The 20,257-nt window shown below is 35.6% G+C and overlaps 1 protein-coding gene and 1 long non-coding RNA gene across 2 annotated transcripts in view; one reads left to right on the forward strand and one right to left on the reverse strand.

Moving 5' to 3' along the window:
• Window positions 1–13,265: 13,265 nt before the first annotated feature.
• Window positions 13,266–20,257, forward strand: part of ENAM (enamelin) — a 12,731-nt gene continuing 5,739 nt past the window's right edge. The window contains exons 1-6 of the mRNA XM_039845376.1: window positions 13,266–13,319; window positions 15,168–15,236; window positions 15,362–15,406; window positions 16,125–16,166; window positions 17,731–18,006; window positions 19,026–19,088. Coding sequence (XP_039701310.1) covers window positions 13,266–13,319; window positions 15,168–15,236; window positions 15,362–15,406; window positions 16,125–16,166; window positions 17,731–18,006; window positions 19,026–19,088 — 549 coding nt within the window. The remainder of the gene's footprint in view (window positions 13,320–15,167; window positions 15,237–15,361; window positions 15,407–16,124; window positions 16,167–17,730; window positions 18,007–19,025; window positions 19,089–20,257) is intronic.
• The window catches only part of LOC120588171 (uncharacterized), a 14,445-nt gene continuing 9,943 nt past the window's right edge, over window positions 15,756–20,257 (reverse strand). The window contains exons 2-4 of the long non-coding RNA XR_005649147.1: window positions 19,713–19,761; window positions 19,036–19,108; window positions 15,756–15,830 (exon numbers count right to left, since the gene is read on the reverse strand). This is a non-coding gene — a long non-coding RNA (uncharacterized LOC120588171). The remainder of the gene's footprint in view (window positions 15,831–19,035; window positions 19,109–19,712; window positions 19,762–20,257) is intronic.

Here is a 20,257-nt window from a genome sequence, read left to right on the forward strand (position 1 = left end):
AGGAGATGCCCTGCCTTCAGAGATCCAGTTCTTAAAGGGAGACAGCAACATCCGTAGGTCAGGGGTGGAAGTGTAGACTGAGAGAAGGGCATCAAAGTTATAAAGAGGAAGTACATGAAAGTCTGCACCACTTGCTTGTGCAATTTACTTGAGCCTTCAAGACCTGCTAAAGCCTGGTCACATGTATATCATTTTCACTTACAGCGGAAGGCTGCTGTTTATATTCAACTTCATGGTTCAGTGGATCATCTATCACCTAGTTCCAGATGGGCAACTCAAATAGCAGAATCTCTTGGCATTCCGTACTCAGGCACATTGTCTCTATCAGGGCCCAGTAACAAGACAAAAACTACTTTTTACAAAGAAACAAAGTTCTGTGCTGTTATTCCCTTGTCAGAGCTTGCCAGAGATCCCATACAGCCATAGATACTTCCAATATATTTGGGTTCCTGAGTCATAATGCCCAAGTGACAGGAAAGCATATGCTATAGCACAAACACCTTTCTTGCCCTAAGTCCCACTCAAAACTGGCAGGCTTTCAAGTTATAATGTATGTAGTATATGTTGCCTTCAAAACACAAAGAAGTCCAAAAAACATTGTGGTTCTCTCTACGTGTAGGATGGTGCAAGCTGCAGCAACCTGCCTTTCCCTTTAACGACCCGTACATGCCCCAGACTACTAGACCTCTAGAAATGTTAGCAGCCCCATGAACTTTTGCACTATTGTCTTCCACCTTCTGGCTTGCCATTTCATGATAATCAAAACCTATTGCATTGTGTCTTCAGTGTAATGAACTGACATGGTGTCCTGTGAGATACGAAGATGATTAAGGATCCTCAGTACTATATTGTCACAGATGGCAGAAGTGACACAGTCCTGGCCCTTCCTTTTAAAAATGAACTGCTTCTGATTTTTCTTACTGATTGGAATAGAAATAAAGCATCTACCAAATCAATAACTACATACTTGGTACCATGGGCTATGCTAATTTGTTCCAATAAACTTACCACATCTAGAACTACACCTACAATTGGTGTCACTCCCGTATTGAGTTTACAATAATCCACTCTGATGACCTATCTAGCTTTTGCATCAGCTTAACAGGCAAGTTAAATGGGGATGTACTAGGACATCTTCCTTGTATCTCTCAAGTCTTCAAAGGTAGACACTATGCTCTGTAATTCTCCCTGTAGGACTTGTCATCTCGTTGGGGGTCATAGGAGGGTAATGGAAGAAAAAGTACAGTTCTAGGAGCTTTCTTCCATTTGGTCCTTCCTACCATAATACCTTTAACTCCATTGGCATAGGGATTGATATGGGGTTCTCCCTGTTATTAGGTATATCTAATTTCACTATACATTCCAGGACTAGGGAAATAACCACGAAATAGATGCACTGAATCCACCATTAGATAGATGTGCAACCAGATTCCATTTCTCACCTGAATTCTATAAACTTTAATTATTAAACTATGAAGGCTTTTCAGTTCAGAACCACTATCTAATAACCTCTGGAAAATCTGGGCATTTCCCTCCCCCTACCCCACCTTACCTTCGGTGCCCCTGAAGAAGGCTTAGGAAGACTTCCGTGGTCTACACATGTGGTCAAATTCAGTCTTTCTTCATAAGGACCTGGTCTCCCCTCAGATGAGGGGCTCTAGGTCTGGGAGCTTAGATGAGAGGCTGTGAATCTCACTATGGTGACTTGAGTTAGATTCAGTAAACCCAGAATTTTCTCTTTTTTGTCTTTTTATGTCAAGCAGTACCTTAACAGGGTGTTTATCTATTTTTTTCTAGAGATGCATGATCTATGAGTGGTCACCATACATCCCTACTGGTCAAAGCACTGTTATTACCAACCGGTGGCTTATTGTGGTAATCACATCCCCTTTGCCTCTGAGTGATAAACACCACCATCTGGCCTCTATGATTTCAGAATCTTATTTTTCCCATTGTGATTCCAGAACAACATTTCCCATCATCATATCTGTCCTCCAGAGGATAAAACCACAGAGCTCCTCATAATGCCTTAGTGAAGAAAGTGCTTTCTGGGCCCTTCTGGATGGAGAAGGGTGAGGAGTGAATCTGGAGTGGTAAACATATGCATCATACCAGTGTACTTCAGGTATGGCACACCTACCATGCATGTAAAGACAATTTTTATGTAGTACTTGAATAATCTTATTTTCTACCAAGAGACCCACCTAACAATCTTATTTTTATTTACATCAGGTGATACTGGTTTTCCACTTACAGATGCAAAAAATGAGATTCCTTTCTAAATAAATTTTATTTTTTAAGTGTTTGAAAAAATATTAAATAACTAGTACAAGTTATAGTAAGAAATGGCAACAATCACATAGGTAGTACATAAATGATTATCCATATGAAAAAAATTTGGGTAAACATTGATTTAATTAAATCTTCTCATTTTATGGGTGAGGGGTCTAATGCCCAGAAGAGTACTGTCTTTTTTCAGGTTCTGGCTGATATTAGAAGGTGAAAAACCCAAGCTTTTAAGATTTCCTGTCCAGGACTCTCCCACACAAACCCTCCACAGCAGTCAAGCATTCATTTGCAAATTTAATGAAAGCTATGAATCATCTTTCTTTAAATGGAGAGAATGCATAAAATTCTGCCTAAAATTTCAGTGATTACTCAGACAGCCTACTTTAATCATTTAAATACCTACCAGTATATGGCGTTGTACAAGTTGAAGCAAATCTTCAAATTGACCCAGACTCACAGTCTTTTTCAGACCTTGAAATTACTCTCTTAGGGAAAACGAATCTCAAACACATAAAAGCTTTGAGTTTCTAAGTGTACCCCCTTCCATCCAAAACTGCTCAGCACTATCGGATTGACTAGCATAGACAACATGTGCTACCAGTCAAATGACATCAACAGACAGACTGTGCTGCATTTTCTAAAGCAGGAAACCAAACCAGATGTTTAGACAATTTCTTTCTTCCATAAACATTAGAGACCAGGGAGAAAAGTAGAAGTAACAACAACCACAATCCACAGAAGCCAGACATTAAAAACAAAACCCCAGCTTTGAGAAATTATCATTACGAAGCTGTTTGTCATAATACCTTTTGCTGATGCCTTCAGCTCTCTCCCTGCACGTCTATCTTTCTCCAGGGTTCAGCAGCTTTCTACCAAGAGACCCACCTAACAACCACTTTGATAATGACTTTTAAATAAGCCGTTGCAAGCACAGGGAAGGAAATGCCTGTGGGTTTTCCAGAGTGGATGGGGATTTACATTCTAATTTATTCACAAACTAGAAATGTCTGGGTGTTATTTAAAGATATGTTTGGAAAAATTGACATGGAAAAGGTCAACCCTGGAGTTATGTGTCTAGCATACTTTGGACATCATTTCAATATGACTGTCAGGGGCTACGCTACCTCCATGAAGAAAGGATGACTGAGTCCCAGATGACAGAAGCGACAGCATTTCTGCAGGTAGCAACCTTGGGAAAAAAGAGGAGAGAGAGGGAGAGAGAGAGTGAAACCTTGATACAGACTGTCTCTCTGTCTTTGTTCTTTCATACCCACCCAAAGCCCAAATATGCCAAGTAAGCTACTTTTAAGCCAATCTTATGAAATGTCGTTTTCCCTATAATACCAGATTCTTAAACATAGCTTTGTTTCTTCTTTTGCAGTTTCAGAAAGGTTAGCACAAAGCACACATATTTGTGAAATATTTTATGCTGGTTCTGAGTGTTGTTATCTAACCCAATCTCCTAGAAATACATTTATTCAACAAAGATTGACATGTACACCATGCACTAAGCACTATTCTAGCATTGGGAAACATCAGTAACAGAACGTGAAATCTCTGATACAATGGCAGGTAACCCTGTGCAGAAAACTAAAGCAAGATGAAGGAAGAAAGAAGGGACCGTGAGTAGTCAAGCAAGGCTCCTTGAAGAGTGATGATTTCAAAACTGAAAAGTTCTTAGAGAACAACTTGTCAAACACACATAAAAAATTCAAATGTGATATCGGTTGCTAAGAATTGATCAAAACAAAACACCGTGTGGTGGAACGGACATTAAATTGAAAGCCAGAGCCTCTCACACTGCCTCTAACCACCTGTGGAACCCTAGAAAATCACTTACTCTCTCTAGATCTCAGATCCCTTATCTGTACAATAAAGGGGTTAAATTACAGTATTTTATTGAATTCCACAAATGTGCCTAATACTTTCTAGGTACTAGGGATCCAGTAATGGACAAAACAGAGAAAGTGCCCTGAAGACAGACAAAAAAATTTAAGTTAGGAAGATACATGTTAATTGATGAGTGCAAGAGAGAAAAATAAAGCAAGGAAGGGGATTTGGGAGGATAATGGGATCACAATTTTGATTCGGTAAAGCCTCACTGAGAAGGTAGCATTTGAATAAAGACCTAAAGAAGGCAAGAGAGCGAAACTTTAAGACTCTAGGAACAAGTGTTCCAAGAAGCAGACCTGGTATGATCAAGCTAAAGTAACAAGGCCAGTGTGGATGGGGAAGAGGACGATGGAAAGTATGAGGAGATGGACTTCAAGAGGTGGGATCAGGTCACATAGGGCCTTGTAGCCAGATAAGGACTGTCTTTAATGCAAACTGAGATGAGGAGCCACTGGAAGAGGGTCACGATCTGACCTATTTCTTTAACATATCTCTCTGGCTGCTGACTTGAAAATAAATTGTAGAGGAGCAAGAAGTAGAGAGACCACTAAGGTAGTAAGTGGAGGTGGTGCACAATGGTTCAGTTCAGGATCTATTTTGAAGGTGGAGCTAAAGGGATTTGTTCAGGAATGGGAGGAGAAAAGGGTCAAAGGTTTTAGGTCAGTTCAGGATCTATTTTGAAGGTGGAGCTAAAGGGATTTGTTCAGGAATGGGAGGAGAAAAGGGTCAAAGGTTTTAGGTCAGTGAAGCTAGAAGAACAGAGACACATCCCTTTAAATGATCCTAAGGTCTCTGCTGACTCTGAAAGTGTATGATTTGGAAAAGCTTTTTCTTTCTTCATGGTAGAAACTTCCACTCATTTAAACTCTAATTCTTAAAAAAATGAAAATATACACTATCTCTTAAATTATTTTCTCTCTTCAGGAAATTTAACAATAAAGGAAAATCTATGACAACAACCTTTAAAAAAAAAAGAAATAAAATTATCCATTTGTTTAAAAAACCCATCTTTCCCGATTACTTATTTTTTAAACTTTAAATTGTGCTTGGTTAAAAATCTAACTACATTTCTTATAGATATGGCAAGTACTGAACTGCCATATGATCATCTGGTGGGCCCAGATGATCTGGTTTTCAGAGGAAAGCAGAAGAACCAAGATGGGCCCAAGCCTAGAAACAGAGAGAATTTGCTACAGGCGACACTCTGCCTTACTAACTCTGGTGGTCTGGTGCCCTTCGTGCTGGTGTTTTCCTAGCCCTGTGAGGAAGGTATTGTGGCAAGTGAAAGTGGAGGCAGACAGCCCTGGTACAAATCCACACTCCACTTGTGTAGCTTCAGCCCATTTGTACTTTAATCACCCTGAACCTCAGTTTCCACAAGTGTTAAATATTTACCGTTCACAGTTGTAAGGAAAAGACAACATATCTGAAATACACAACTGTATCCCTAGGTCAAATACTGAATAAATGGATGGCAGCATCTTGGAATCCAAGGACACCTTCATCTAACATCCCAAGGGTGAGCTTATATATTCTGTTCCCTGTGAATGGATGGGGAATTTGGGTGGTAGAGGAAGGGAAAGGGAACCCACATAATATAAAAGCCCATAAACAGAGGGCTGCATCCCATGTACCTGGACCCATTCAGGAAGAAGAGCTTGAAATATGTGCATCATTTCAATGTAGATGTGTCAGTGTAGATGCTAGCATTTCTGAAAGAAGTGATTAGATGATGTCTGGTAAGAAATGATGTGATAGACTCAACAAGCTTCAACTTACTCAATTATCTAGTCTGCTCTAACTGCTTATTTCAAGTTGATTCATCTTTCCCTACACTACCAATGCCAAGAGAGAGCCTCTTAGTTTCAAGAGAAGCAGGACTTATTTTTAACTTTCATGCAATCGAACTTTAAAAAATTATTATTCATGTTAGTATTTGGAACTCAAGTTTCACAAACCCATTTAAGTTGACATTTCACTTCATTTTTACAAAGAAGTCCTTTATAGCAGGGGTCCCCAACTTCCAGGGGACGAACTGGTACTGATCCATGGCCTGTTAGGAACAGGGCCGCACAGCAGGAGGTGTGCAGAGGGGCGAGCTAGTGAAGCTTCATCTATACTTGCAGCCACTCCCCAGTGCTAGCATCATCGCCTCAGCTCCACCTCAGATCATCAGACATTAGATTCTCATGGTAGCACCAATCCCTGGCTCCAAAAATGTTGGGGACCGCTGCTTTATAGAACCTTGGTCTTGGTGTCCTGAAAATACTGATGAAAACATACATACTGTATATGCCTCCATTATGAAGAATGAAATAGTTAACTGTAGGCAGACCTGGTTTCAAATCCCCATTCTACCTCTTAGCTTTGAGCAAGTTATTCAACTTCACTAAAATTCCATTTTTTTAACAGGAAAATATTGGGGGAGGGGGAATCATAGTACCTACCTCATAGGGTTTTTGTGAATATTGCATAAGGTAAATCATGTAAAGCACTTAGCACAGTGCCCAGCACATAGTAAATGAAGGTATTACTGTTACACATTTTAAGGTGCTATTACTACAAGGGAAAGATAATTGACATGGTTTATCGTTACTATTTTATTTTATTGATTAAACTATTTATATCTATCTTTATTAAAAAGTATCTGTAGACAATTTGCAGCAAGAAATACTAACAGAGTTAATAAAATTAGAAGGAAGGCACAGCAGAAAAGAAGTTCACAGACAGGCTCAATATAGAGTCAGAGGTAGAGTCATCACGAAGCTAATGGAACACGGGCCCTTCCACAGCCTCAGAGGGGCCCAGGCAACGTGTTCATACAGCCACGAGTTTCTGCTGTCTCTTTCCATTCCCATGGTCCCTTCATCCTGCTAATTCTTCTAAATTCAAATGACATTGAAATAGCCATAGGTGTTTTGAGGAAGTTGAAATGGGGAGACATTTAGTTTGAATTTAGTGTGATATATTTATGTGATCTGCAGTCAACTTCTGTATATAGTTAAAATATTGCTAGCCATCCTCATGTAGAGATGACTTCCAGGAATATTGCTATTTCCCATGCCTAACTCTCAATGCCTACTCATTCTATAGGTGATCCGAAGATGCAGGACCAGAGTTATACTGTGATATGAATATGTCTTTGGCAGCTGGCACTGGAAACATGTGGGTAGTGAAGGAGAAACAGGGCTTGAAGTGTACAGATGTTATGATAAAGGTCAGGCAATTAGTAAAAATATTTGTTTTCCAGATGTTGTGATTTTCGTACCATTTTTCACTCTTTTTAAATCTGAAATTTGTTGCGACGTCTTTTGTTATCTAAACAAATATTTACTTTCTTGCCTGTTTTGTGTTCTTTTTCTTAAAGAAAGCCCTTTAAATTATACTAGCTTAGGACTCATATAATGTGAATCCACTGTTAAGCATCAGATTTAGCTCTGAGTTCCTAGTAATCAGAGTGGAAGGGAAACACAGAATGTTACATGCTTCTTATTATGGCAAAGGAGAAAATAAATTATAACAATGGTTGTAAGAAAAGTGATCAATATTCTTTTAAACGAAATGTAGAATCAAAAGGCTCTGGTCTGGATTCCTTACTAGCAACGTGACTCCAGAAAAATAAATTAATACATGCCAAGGACAGCAAGGTTTTTCCTGAAATAAAATTGTAGAAGAAATTTCCTCTATAATGTTTTATATAATGTATATTAAGTGATGTAGTGCAGTTTTTTACATTATTTTATGGAAAAATTCTTCACTAGGCTTGAGATTCTATTTGACTACCCTTGCTTATCTCTTTAAGACTCATCTCTCACCACTCTCAGCCCTGGAGTTCTTTTCCAGCCCTTTTAGACTTCTCTGAGTTGTTCAAATTCACCTTGCTCATTCTTCCTTCAGGCTTTATCAATACCGTGCTCTGTCTTAAACACTTTTCTGTGCTCTTCTGACTACCTTCAACTCAGACATCAGGTTACAGCTTATATCTCACTTCCTCTGGGATACTTTCCGTAAAATCCCTCCTATGTACTCTGAACTTCTCTAATCTTATTCCTTACTACACAATATTACATCTGACATTGCAGTATCTAGATCTACTATTGGATAAATCTCTCTGTGAAGGGGCAGGCTCTGTCTGTAGTGTTCACCACTATACCACTACTCATTCCCACTGTGTCTGGCACTTATTGAGCCCTTCATAAGAGCCAATTTCCTACGTCTATCTCTCATTTGGGAGCTTTAGTAAGTATAATTTAGTGATTCTTTAAAGAAGTTAAATCTCAATGTATGATCTACTGATGGTATGACTTGATCCAAGGACAGATCTTGGAGTTCCCAGGAGTGTGATTAAATAGCTCTTTTCCTAAAACCACTTCTCTCAACCATGCATTTCATCAAAACTAAAGTGCATCAAAACTTAAGGTTATCTTAGCCTGAAAGTCCAGACTATTAATATTTTAGTCTACTGATGAGAGCCAATAATTTGGAAAGTCCAGACTATTAATATTTTAGTCTACTGATGAGAGCCAATAATTTGGAAAACAAATAGATCTTAATAACAATATGGAAACACGGTAAAGTATAATGGCATTCTCAAAGTCCCAGGGTCTATGAGTGTTCAATCAAGAACTAGAAGATAGGTATTTTGACTCCCTTTGATTTTTTTCTCCATAATTAAAATCAAGATACTCAGAAAGGGACATAGCAGCCATTGTTATGAAAGAAAAAGCTAGGGAAGCTGTGCGTTAACCTCATTGCTTCAATCAGGCCAAGGCAGCATGGAGTAGAGGATGGAACAGGGGCTCTGGAACCAGAGCATCTGGCTTCAGCCACTTACTGGCTGTGTAACCCTGAACAATCTTTCTGTGTCTTGGCTTTCTTATACTAAAATATGAATAATAATAGCATTGTTGTGAGGAATACATGAGTGTTAATCTATGAAAACTGCTTAGAGCAGCACCCAATACATATAATAAATGATCAATAAATATATTATTTTCATGATAAGATGATATTATAAGCAACTTATATAAATTATAAGAAGTACAAAAATATCTGACTCATATGAAGAGTCAGGTATTATTCTAAACACAGTGTTTACACATTTCTCAATATTTCAAACTTCAGGACCTGTGTTCTTCACCATTAGGTTATATTTTCTTCACAGGGTAAAGAGATAAGATGCAGACAAGAGAGTTTTCTTAGACTCCAAATCATTCTTAAGCTGATCTTGAGTACATATATGAGAGTGATTACTCAGAGCTCCAAGAAGTAAACACCACCTCTGAGGGCGGTCCAAATAAATAACCACCCACCAGCCACAACTCACTGACATCACAGAGTAGCTTTCGTATTTGTAAACCAAAAGTTGGACTTAAACTGGATAAATCTGATATTTATAATTCAGTTTCATTTTTCTACGTTCTAATTATGTACATGTTTAGTTGTTCCTCGAGAGGTTTTTTGTTTGTTTGTTTTGCTTTGTTTTTTAATGAATAAGCACAGTGATGTGAAATATCTCTCAAAAACCTTTAAGAAATATATTACTGATCAATATTAAAGCAGCTGTTTAGCAAGTACTAATCATAATCATTGATAACAGTTACATATTTATTTATTTGCACTATGTGCTAAATTATTTCATTAAATTCTCAACAAACCAATGAAGGAAATATCATTATCCTCCATTTTATAAGTGAAGAAACTTAGGCTTAAAAAGATTAATTCACTTGGCCAAATTTTAAAACTAGTAAGTCATAGAAGTCAGAATTGGAACCCAATTCTGAGTTCTGACTCAGAAAATTTCTTATCATAAAATCTTATGCAGGATGAGCAGACACCTAAGCTGGGGCTTTGCATGAAGAGGCCATTCAGGAAATGTTTGTAGAATAAAACATTATTGACCATTTAATCTGTAGGAGGTTAAATACACCCCTTCTTCTCATGCTAGAAGAGTTTTTCACATTTAAAGCCTATATGAATGGTTCCAGAGAGAAGTCAAGGTTGTGGATTCTTAGACACCATTTGGTCACCAATAATGGATTCCTAAGACACTACTTTATCTCGTGTCTCAAGGTCAGTAATTCAAAGAATTTCAGCTCAACAGTTGTGCTAAGAAGACAATCTAATTGCTCTGAGAACTATTATTGTTTTTATTACTCTTAAGTCTTTAATAAATCATTATAAGGTGTAATGTGGAACCATACAAGTACCTCATGTATTGATCACTTAGTCACTGATCATCACTCAGTGGTACCAGGCATTTACATACATTATTTTTACATTATTACATACATACATTTACTTCTTAAAAGAAACTTATTATCCCCAACTTACTAAACAGAAAATTAAATAGTTGGTTAATTGTGGAAGGTTTAAACTCAGGTATGGCAATGCCAAAAGCTGATTCTTTCCACCATATCTAAAGTAAACAATCAGAAGACTTTTCTGCTCTCAACAGCTTAAAATCCAGGGCAATGAGAGGATCTTGGTAATTGGAGGAAAAGAAAAGTAGAAATGTCACAGACTTTTGGAGGATATGGGTTCTTTTCAGAGGAAAATAAAAAGGTACATTTGCACACACACACACACACGCACGCGCGCGCGCGCACGCATTTTTATATGCAATTTCATGGGTTCACAGATCCCCATTAAGAAGCCTTGTTTTGTCACAGAAGGGGAATATATAGAGAAAAACTAAGAACAAAGAGACATTTAAAATTTCTAGAAAGCCAAATTATAAAAATGTTCACAAAATATTGTAATTGTTTAGAGGGAAAAAGAATTTATAAAATAAGTAGATATGATTGGAGTAAAGTGAGAGAAATCACAAGGAACTTGTTTCAATAGATTTTATCTAGCTGAGCACCTCTTTAGAGTTTATAAAGGAAAAAAAAAAAAAAAAAAACACTTGTTGTTTTTTCAATCCAAGCCGCTACTATTAAGAGTTCATCCATTCAATAGCTTGGCTGGATTTTTGAAACATGGATTATTTCATGACCACTAACTACCCTTGAGGCAGATGGAACGAAGGGAAATAGAGAAGATAATCAAAAGTGAGGGTTAGTGGCAACTCCCAATAACCTATATGGCTAAGGCCAAAATCAAAACTCCAGCATCACAATTCCCAGTTCACTTTCATGAATACACTGTTCCCGGAGTATCTCACCCTTTGCAAATTCATCTCAACATACACACAATACATACAGTATCATAATTCCTATGCAGTTTCTACAAAATCAGACAAAGACAGCTGGGTACTTGGAGCAGGTATACCCTTGTACATCTTGGATACATACAGACTTAAGAGATATTTAGAGTTTTAAGTAAAATACTCTGGAGAAATTTTAATCTTTGTGGTACTAAAATCAGCAGTGGAAGTGCTAAGAAATGCAGTGTTATTTGATGCTAGAGGAAGGACATGGCACCTCTTATGCCTTGGAGGAACAGCAGCCTATGAAACCACTGGATAAACTTATGTGCATAATTATATCAAACAGGAACCAGCTTCTGTCATCAAATTCAAACATTCTTAATTTTTAAATGCCAACATCAAAATAAGCAAACAACACCACTATAAATGTCTTCTCTCGCGGAGCTATAAAAGAACAAAAATAACAAAACTTGTTCTTGTCAATGAAAAGTATAATCGCCCCATTTATTTAGAAGTAAAATCTTTATTATGGAAAGTCAGATTTCAAAAAAGAATTATAACATAACCCCTTCAGTGAATATCTCAATTCAGATTTTCATGAGATTGGATTGTCTTTAATAGCTGAGAATTCATTTGCCATTTTGCCCAGCTTTTCTAAAACTCTGAATCCCCAGTGACTGAACTGTATTTGACTTCAGAAAAAACACTATGTCCTGGTATCCTTATGTAATTCAGATCAAATCAAGCCACTGAGTTGTCCCTGGACATAACATTACAGATCATTTTAATTACATATTAATATATATTAACTACCTATTTTAAATTAAACGCATATATTGGCCTTTCTTTTGATGATGTTCAATATTTATAGCAATAGCATAGAGTTAATATTCACCTTTGTTCCCTAAATGTCTTTATACCTTTGAAAAGCCCAAAATTCATTAAGGAAAGCATCTTCTAAATCTTACTGGTGCAAGCTCATTTTCCTGGACTGTTATTATACGTAATAAGAGACTTGGTTTGACAGCTCCTATAATAACACATTATAAATTTTACATTGGATGTATTTTTTTTTTTTACCCTAAACTCTTGTGATGGCAAAACCATTTTTCTCAAACCTGATTGGTTATGTAGGTCTGCAGCAGTGCTTAAATGTGACCTTGCTATCCCAAGCTCCTCTGACAAGGAGGAGTCTTTTTATTTTAAGGCTTTGTGGTACAGAACATCTTCACAAAAAATTTTTGTTTTATTATTAAGAAATAAATGTGTCTTGCTTCTTGATATCTCCCTGGCTTCAGCAATTTGTAGCATTTCCACTGTAGACCATCAAGAATATATTTCAAAGGGTAACAAAGTTTAAATAAAAGTTATTTTTTTAATATATATTGGAGCTTCTAACTGTCGTTGGGTAAGTATTAGAGTTTATCAACATAAATAATATAGTGCCAAAATATGAACTTAATTTATAGACTTCCTTATTACATTATTTGATGTTGGTTGTATAATCATTGTTTTCAGACTGGTCTCCTTGTAAAATTTTAAACTATTTAGTTTATTTGGTGTATTTGCTTTTCTTATAAGTTTTCTTCCAACCTACCTAGATCTCATTTAATATGGCGCTTTTGTACATTTCCTCATAGAGCAGTCAAGTTTCGTCAACTCTGCACTAGAAGTATATCAAAATACAGGGCCCAGGTCATTTTCTCTCCAATTTAGCTTTCATCCTACCCTTAAAGCAACAAAAGATTAAGAATTACTTTGAAAGCCCTCTAGTAAAGAAAGGTATGATTAGATAAAATAATTAACATGAGATATGCTGCCATAGAGCAGAAGCTTTGCTATTTGTTTAAAATATTTGTTTCATTTCTCTATTTGTTGTTCTCATGCCATATCTATATTTTTCTTAAAGGCTTATGAAAATTTTGGTGAAAAAATGTTGCTGCTTCAGTGCAGGCATGGAGCCTCTTCTTCTAAGCTAGATAACCTGGTGAGTATTTTCATTCATTTTTTCCTTCCTAATATATACAGGTTACGTATCAAACTAATGATCAGAAATACACTTGAGAGGATAGAACACTATTTAAATATGTCAGAAGAAACAAAGAGCATCTGAATTCATAGCTGGGATAGAAGAAGTAAGAACTTACACAGGCAATCATTACAAGAGTTATTTTCAGCTCAAAAATAAATAAATTACTATTCATAGACTTTCATCTAATCATGAACTTTTAGAGATAGAAGGAATCTTAAAAGTCAACCAACATAATATATTAATTTCACAAAAGATAGAGTGGCATTTTATTTTTGCAAAATAAAAGATGACACCTTCCTACAAGAGTGTGTAACATCAAGAATCTCAATGACAGCTACTATAGAGATTAAATGGATAATTAAGCAAAGAGAAATTAAACATCCAAAAGTTCTCCAAAATCTTAGATGTAGATTTGGGTGGGAGTGGGGGAAGCATTCACCAATATTCTTTTTATTAGCTTTCTCATGTTACTGTAGCCTATAATAAACACACTAGTTTCAGTTGTTATTTTTAATTCTCTACAATGTTATAATTCTGAAAATCTTTAATTAGGAAGAAAGGCATTTACATATTACTGTTTCTTTTGTTTAATTACACTCTCCCAATTCTCTGATATATAAAAAGTAATTGACTACTTACAATTTAGAAAAATACTGATGTGTATTTTCATTATATTGCTCTTTTGGGAAGCAAGCAGAAGGGTAAGCATTGCCTCAAATCACTACTAGATGCATTTCATGATTAGAAAGAGGAAGAAAGAACAAAAGGGCTGAAAAAGCACTGCTATCTATATACTGGTTCCTATGCTAGGAATTATGTTTTATCTGATACACCATGAAAATAAATCATCGATTTAAACCTTTATTTTCCTCTTACTGAACATGTAAATAGAACAGCGTTTTCTTAAGGAATTACCCAAGGAAATGCTTCAGAATGAACCTTATAAAAAGATGTAAATACATGTCTTAATTATACAAATCTTGCAGAATTAACTAGAGTATGATAAATGAAATCTATGAAAACAATCTCCAAACTTTATATATAAATCTATAGTTTAAATCTTTCTCTATATATGTTTAATCTACGTATCTAATAAACAGATGAATTCATAGTTTTGCCTATGTTTTCCTATTTCTATGACCAGCCCTTGAGCAGAAGTGACTTTTTAAAAGATAAAATAATAATAACAACAATAATAGAGGAAAGAAGAAAAGGACAGGATTCTAAGATAGTCCAGCTCATTTAGCCTTTACCTAATGGAATGTTATCTATGGCATCTTAGAAAGTAACTCAAAGTACTGATTTTGGAGTATGCCCTTATTGAAACTGAGATTATTCTGAACAATGAATATAGTCAGACATACTATGCCTTTGTAAACCAGCCTAGCAACTGGAAATGCAAAATTTTCAATATTCATATTTTTTTAGTAAATTCCTAATTTTCACATTCCAGTGCTATGAACCACCTTTCATCTTCTCAAGCATCAATGTCTTCATCTTCTGTCATTCTGTCTGTCTGTCTGTCTCTCTCTCTCTCTGTATCTCTTTCTCACTCTGTCTCTTTCCCTCTCTCTCTTTTATCTTTCCTTTTTAATTCTGACCTTTTTGCCTCTTACAATAGCACCAGGTAATAGCTATATGATAGTTTCTTAACATAAAATAACAATGGCAGCAGAGGCCCCTATCACTGTCTATTGCTGCACTCTCCCTGACAGACAGATGAGCTAGTGACTAAATAAGTGCAGAGTGCCCTAAGCATAGTTATTTCACAATCCAAAAATAAAATCCAGTTTTGTATTCCAGGTACCAAGTGGAAAAATGAAGATTCTCCTGATCTTTCTAGGTCTGCTTGGTAATTCCATTGCTATGCCAGTGAGTATTTTTTTTTTTTTAATTTAGGACTTCTTTGTGTGTTCTATTATTGCATAGCTTGAAGATACTTATTGGGCTTATTTCAATTGGTGTTCTGAATTTGTCACCCAAATTCTCACTTCCAGATGCAAATGCCCCGAATGCCTGGATTTAGCAGTAAAAGTGAAGAGGTATGTATGTTTAGTCTCTGGGGAGGTTTTCTAGAACCCTCTTCTCAGAGTACATAAAAAAAAGAGATAATATTGGCAAACTTTCTGATATACAAAATTTCTTATGAAAGAGGTAGAGGAAGGGAGATTTGAATGACTTAACCCCTCAACTCAAGGCAAAGTAGTAATTCCCCAGCAGCATCCTACCTATGTATTTCAACATTCTTTTTCAAGGTAAATGTGAATTTGTTGAAGTATAGTTAATGTTAGCTTTTTTGCTGTGTTGAAGCTAGCAAAAGTAGACATTGTACCAAAGGTTATTAAAATGGAGACACATAAGCGCATAAATACCTTTTACATGACTCATATGCAGGATCATTAGCCAAATTTATTACATATCAGAAAGGAGAACCATCTTTTCATAGAATTATCACATTCTCAAATTCTGAAATACAAAAGATAGAGTAGAACATTCAATGACCTCAAAGAAGGCAAGATTTTTATTCTCTACTATTTTATATTAATTCTTCTCAAAAAACATTCTGAGTTAAAAATTAAAGTTCTATAGAAGTTTTGTTAATTACATACTTAATTTATGCAAAATTAGTAAAAGACTTTATAACTATCATACTTTAAATTCAGAAATTTAACTTATTTCTTATAATTTCTTATAATTTGTGTATTAACTGAATAACAATTTTTCACTTTGTGCCACATTAATGGATTCCTTTGGTCACAGATGATGCAGTACAGTCAATTCGACTTTATGAACTCCCCACATGTAAGTTCCACTTTATGTTATTTCTGGTGATCTTTTTATTTGTTTTATACAGATAATTACATTATAAGGTTTGTCTTAGCTAATAAAGACACCAATAGCTATCCACATGTTTTAATTACAATATAATCATTATAACAGTTTCAAGGGGGAAAAATTATTTCACCACTCCCCTTATGCCAAATTTTCTTTTTATTCATTACTACTGTTCTGTCATGCAAATCAAAATCATTTATTAATTATGAGAGTTCTTAAATTCCAAGAGAAATTGGTTCTAGGAAAAGATCACACAAAATATATTCACAAATAATGAGAACCAAAAAATAGCATAGTCAATTCCGGGGGGTGCGCTTAACTTTTATTTGAATTGTTTTGAAAGATAACACTAAAATTATGTTCTTATTTTATTTATATCTTTTACATGACTCATTTCAGTTATACTTATATAAATTTAGGTTATACTTACCACTATGTGCTAATTCTTAAAAGCAAAAATGAATCAAGTATCAGTTGGGTCTTTTGGCGTAATTTTTCTGACAAAATTGTATGGTAATATAATAAAACTACATGTCACTTTTGACTTTTGTGACATGATCATGAAAAGGATTTGAGTGAGAAATCAAGGACTTCATCAATTTTCTTTTAATTCTTTTCATTGAAGTCATTCTCTTTTGAAGCCCCTCACCTGAAATGATCATCATTGTCAATTTTCTTCAAGTACTGATTGGCTCAACTCTTTTAAACTCATTCTTGGTTTTAGTGACTTTGCCTGTGATTTGAAATTTTCACCAACTTAATTGTCATGAAATACTGCATCTTAATACAAGATTTGCAATTTCACTTTCCATCAGTCCACATGGCATTTGCACTGTATTGTATGTATATCATCCAATAGACAGCAAGGCAAAGTAGCAATTTGATTAATGAAGATTGGAGATAGAGACTAGGGTTAAACCAGAGAGAATTTAAATGGAAACTAATGTTGTAACAAGTCAACTTATAAATTAGAATTTTCAGACAATAATTACTTTAGCCTTCCTGGCAACCTTGTAATTGTGGTGATTCTGATAATGAAAATGGAATTAATGAGGATTTACCTGTAATTAAGAAGCACGGGCACCTTTAAGGATGCTAACACACACAAATTTTTATTTTTTTTTTTTCTTAACTCACACTTTCTTTCTTTTTACTTTTTTTTCTCCTTGTCCAGCCTGTGAAAAGTCATAGGAGTTATAAATGTCACATCAACTCCTCTATAACTGGACTTGCGCACTTTTAACCTGAGTCAGGGTTTCAAGGTTAGAAAGTCATCAGCCAGATCTGTAAAACGACATTTCTCTCCCAATTCCGCATTTCACTTGGTTTGTTTGGTTGGTTTTCTAGAAGATTGAAATTTATTTCTGTAAGAACATTTAAAGAAATACTAGCTAAAGACCTTAGAATTTCCATTATTAAGTTCTACAGGATTTTTAAGATCCACGGCTGAGTTTTAGAGACTGAAACAAGAGTGGAGATAGCCAGAATCTCAGCCCTCATGTAATTTTACTGTTATTTACTACCCTTGCAGTTGGCACAACTGGGACCCTTGTATGGAAATGGTTTGCAACTCCCTCAGCTTTTCCCGCAGTACCAGATGCCCATGTGGCCACAGCCACCACTCAATACAAGGCACCCATGGAAACCCTCATCTCCCTCAGCACCTAAACACCAGAGCAAGACTGATCAAGCCCCAGAGAGCCAGAAACCCAACCAACCTCAACCAAAAAAGCCATCACCAAAGCGGCCTTTAAAGCAGCCAACACCTGCCCCAACTCAGCCCCAAGAGGAAGCCCAGACACCTCAGGTGAGACTTGCCCAGCAAAATTCCAAACCAGAGTCATATGGCCTCAGAGAGATTTGGAGGGCCATGCTATCTCCACATACAAACTTCCAGTACTCCTCAATATGGGTACTGCTAAGTACAAAATAGAATCTTTAGTTTTGACACTTTCTTCCAAGGTGATGTTGTCACCACCTATTTAAAACTGCCTGGTAAGATAAATCTAGTCTTTGCTTAATTAAAAAGTACCCAAAACTCTTGTCTTGGGAAGCTTCTTTAAAAATAGAGGCAACGTAGTGTAATAACCTGAGCACTAATGGAAGAATCATAGAACAGAGATTCAAGTTCTACCCTCAGCCCTGTTAGTTGTATGATCTTAAGCAAGTCGCTTCGACTTTCCAGATTCCAGGTTCTCAACGGGTAAACGAAATGATCTCTAAGTCCCTTCCAAGACCTATGGCATGAGGACCTAAAATATCGCTATGAAAAGTAACACTGCTCCCAGCACTTCTGGGTGGATGGCACAAGTATAGTCCTAACTTAAAACATGAAAATGTGCAAATGGTTTCTCGAAATCCCATCTAGTGTGGAACTTCTAAAATACTGTCTTTTAGTCAATTAGCATTTACTATCAGACACTATTATAGATGTAGAGAATGCAAAATTGAATGAAAAGACACTCCTTGATTTGAATCTTGGCTTCAGTCATTTACCAACTATGTGATTTGAGGCAAATAACTAACTTCTCTGAACTTCAGAATCTTAAGTGAAATGGGAATAATAATATTAATATCTTCTATGGTTACTTGAAGACTAAATGAGTTTACCAGTATAAAATGCTCAGCACAGTACCTAGAACATAAGTGTTCAATAATACTAATACTAATTAATATCATTATCATCTCTGCCTTAAAATAAAAAATCACAGTTTAATGAAAAAAGAGATTTAGACTCCCAAGTTTCAAATTGTATTAATAGGTTTGCTTCATTTTTTATTTATTCTCCTCACTTCTACATCACTGTAATTTCTTCTTTCTCTCTAGGCATTTTCACCATTTGGCAATGGGCTTTTTCCTTATCAACAGCCACCATGGCAAGTTCCGCATGTGAGTTTTTCTTCTTTACACTAGAAGTGAAAAATAATATTAGCATGTTATATCTCAAAATAATATGAGTTCATACACTCTAAACGGAATGCTATATGCCATCAGAGTGTAAAACAAATCATCATATCAGTGATCACTACAGGAAAAAAAGAATTTTTTAAGTGAATTTTTCATGTGAATTTTTCACTCAGACAAACTGGTGACATGAACACAGGCTAAATCACCAAACTACTCATAACTTAGTTAATGAATTAATTTTAAAGGGTTGTATTATTTCATAAACAGTCCCCACTTCCTCAAGAGATTAGAAAACACAAAGATTATCATCATTTAATGTAACTGGGAAATTGGGACAAAATGGAATTTCAAAATCATAAGATAAATTATGATTAAACAAAGATCTTTCTATTATATCTTATTATTTCTAGCCACAGATATTTTGTTATAAGAAATATTGCAAAATAATATTTACAAGAATCTTTAAAGTTTAAAATCACTAAAATGAAACATGCTATTGAAATTGCATTATAAGCATTAAGAATACAAATTTCAAAATAAACAATTTGAACTTAAGAAATATGAAAGACCAGTTGCTATTAAAGTAACAAAAACAACATGAAGTACCTGATGACTCTTGATTCAGCTGTGGCATTGGTTTTTCTTGTCTATGACTCTACAACCAAAAAGACTTCTTATTAACAAAGGACAATTCGTTTCAAGAATTAAGAGTTTCTTACTATTTTTTTTTAAACTTAAAAGAGTTACTTTCTTTTTCTGGCCATACTGAACTAAGGAAACCAAAGCAGTATCAGTAAATATTTAAAAAGCAAATGAGTATGATTCTCATGCTGAAGTAGCTATTAATCTCGTCTACATAGAACTCCTTAGGGGTCCGTGAGAGTTGAACTGCTTTTCTAAACATTTCCCTGAGTAGAAATTCAGCCTCCAGATTTGATTAGGAAAATAAACTTTGGTCAAATAAAAATATTATAGTCATAATCCAGAAAGGATTGTCAATGTGTCACCCTAAATGTGAAGTAGACATTCTAAAAACAACATCATTGTTTAATCCCCATTATTACATGTTCTAATATGGATGTTTGGACCCTAATAGCACTCAAGTCTGTCTGTCTTTCCATTTCTCTCTCTCTCTCTCTCTCTCTCTCTCT

Source organism: Pteropus medius, unplaced genomic scaffold (genome assembly GCF_902729225.1).
Source record: "Pteropus medius unplaced genomic scaffold, Ma_sr-lr_union100, whole genome shotgun sequence".
Lineage (NCBI taxonomy): Eukaryota > Metazoa > Chordata > Mammalia > Chiroptera > Pteropodidae > Pteropus > Pteropus medius.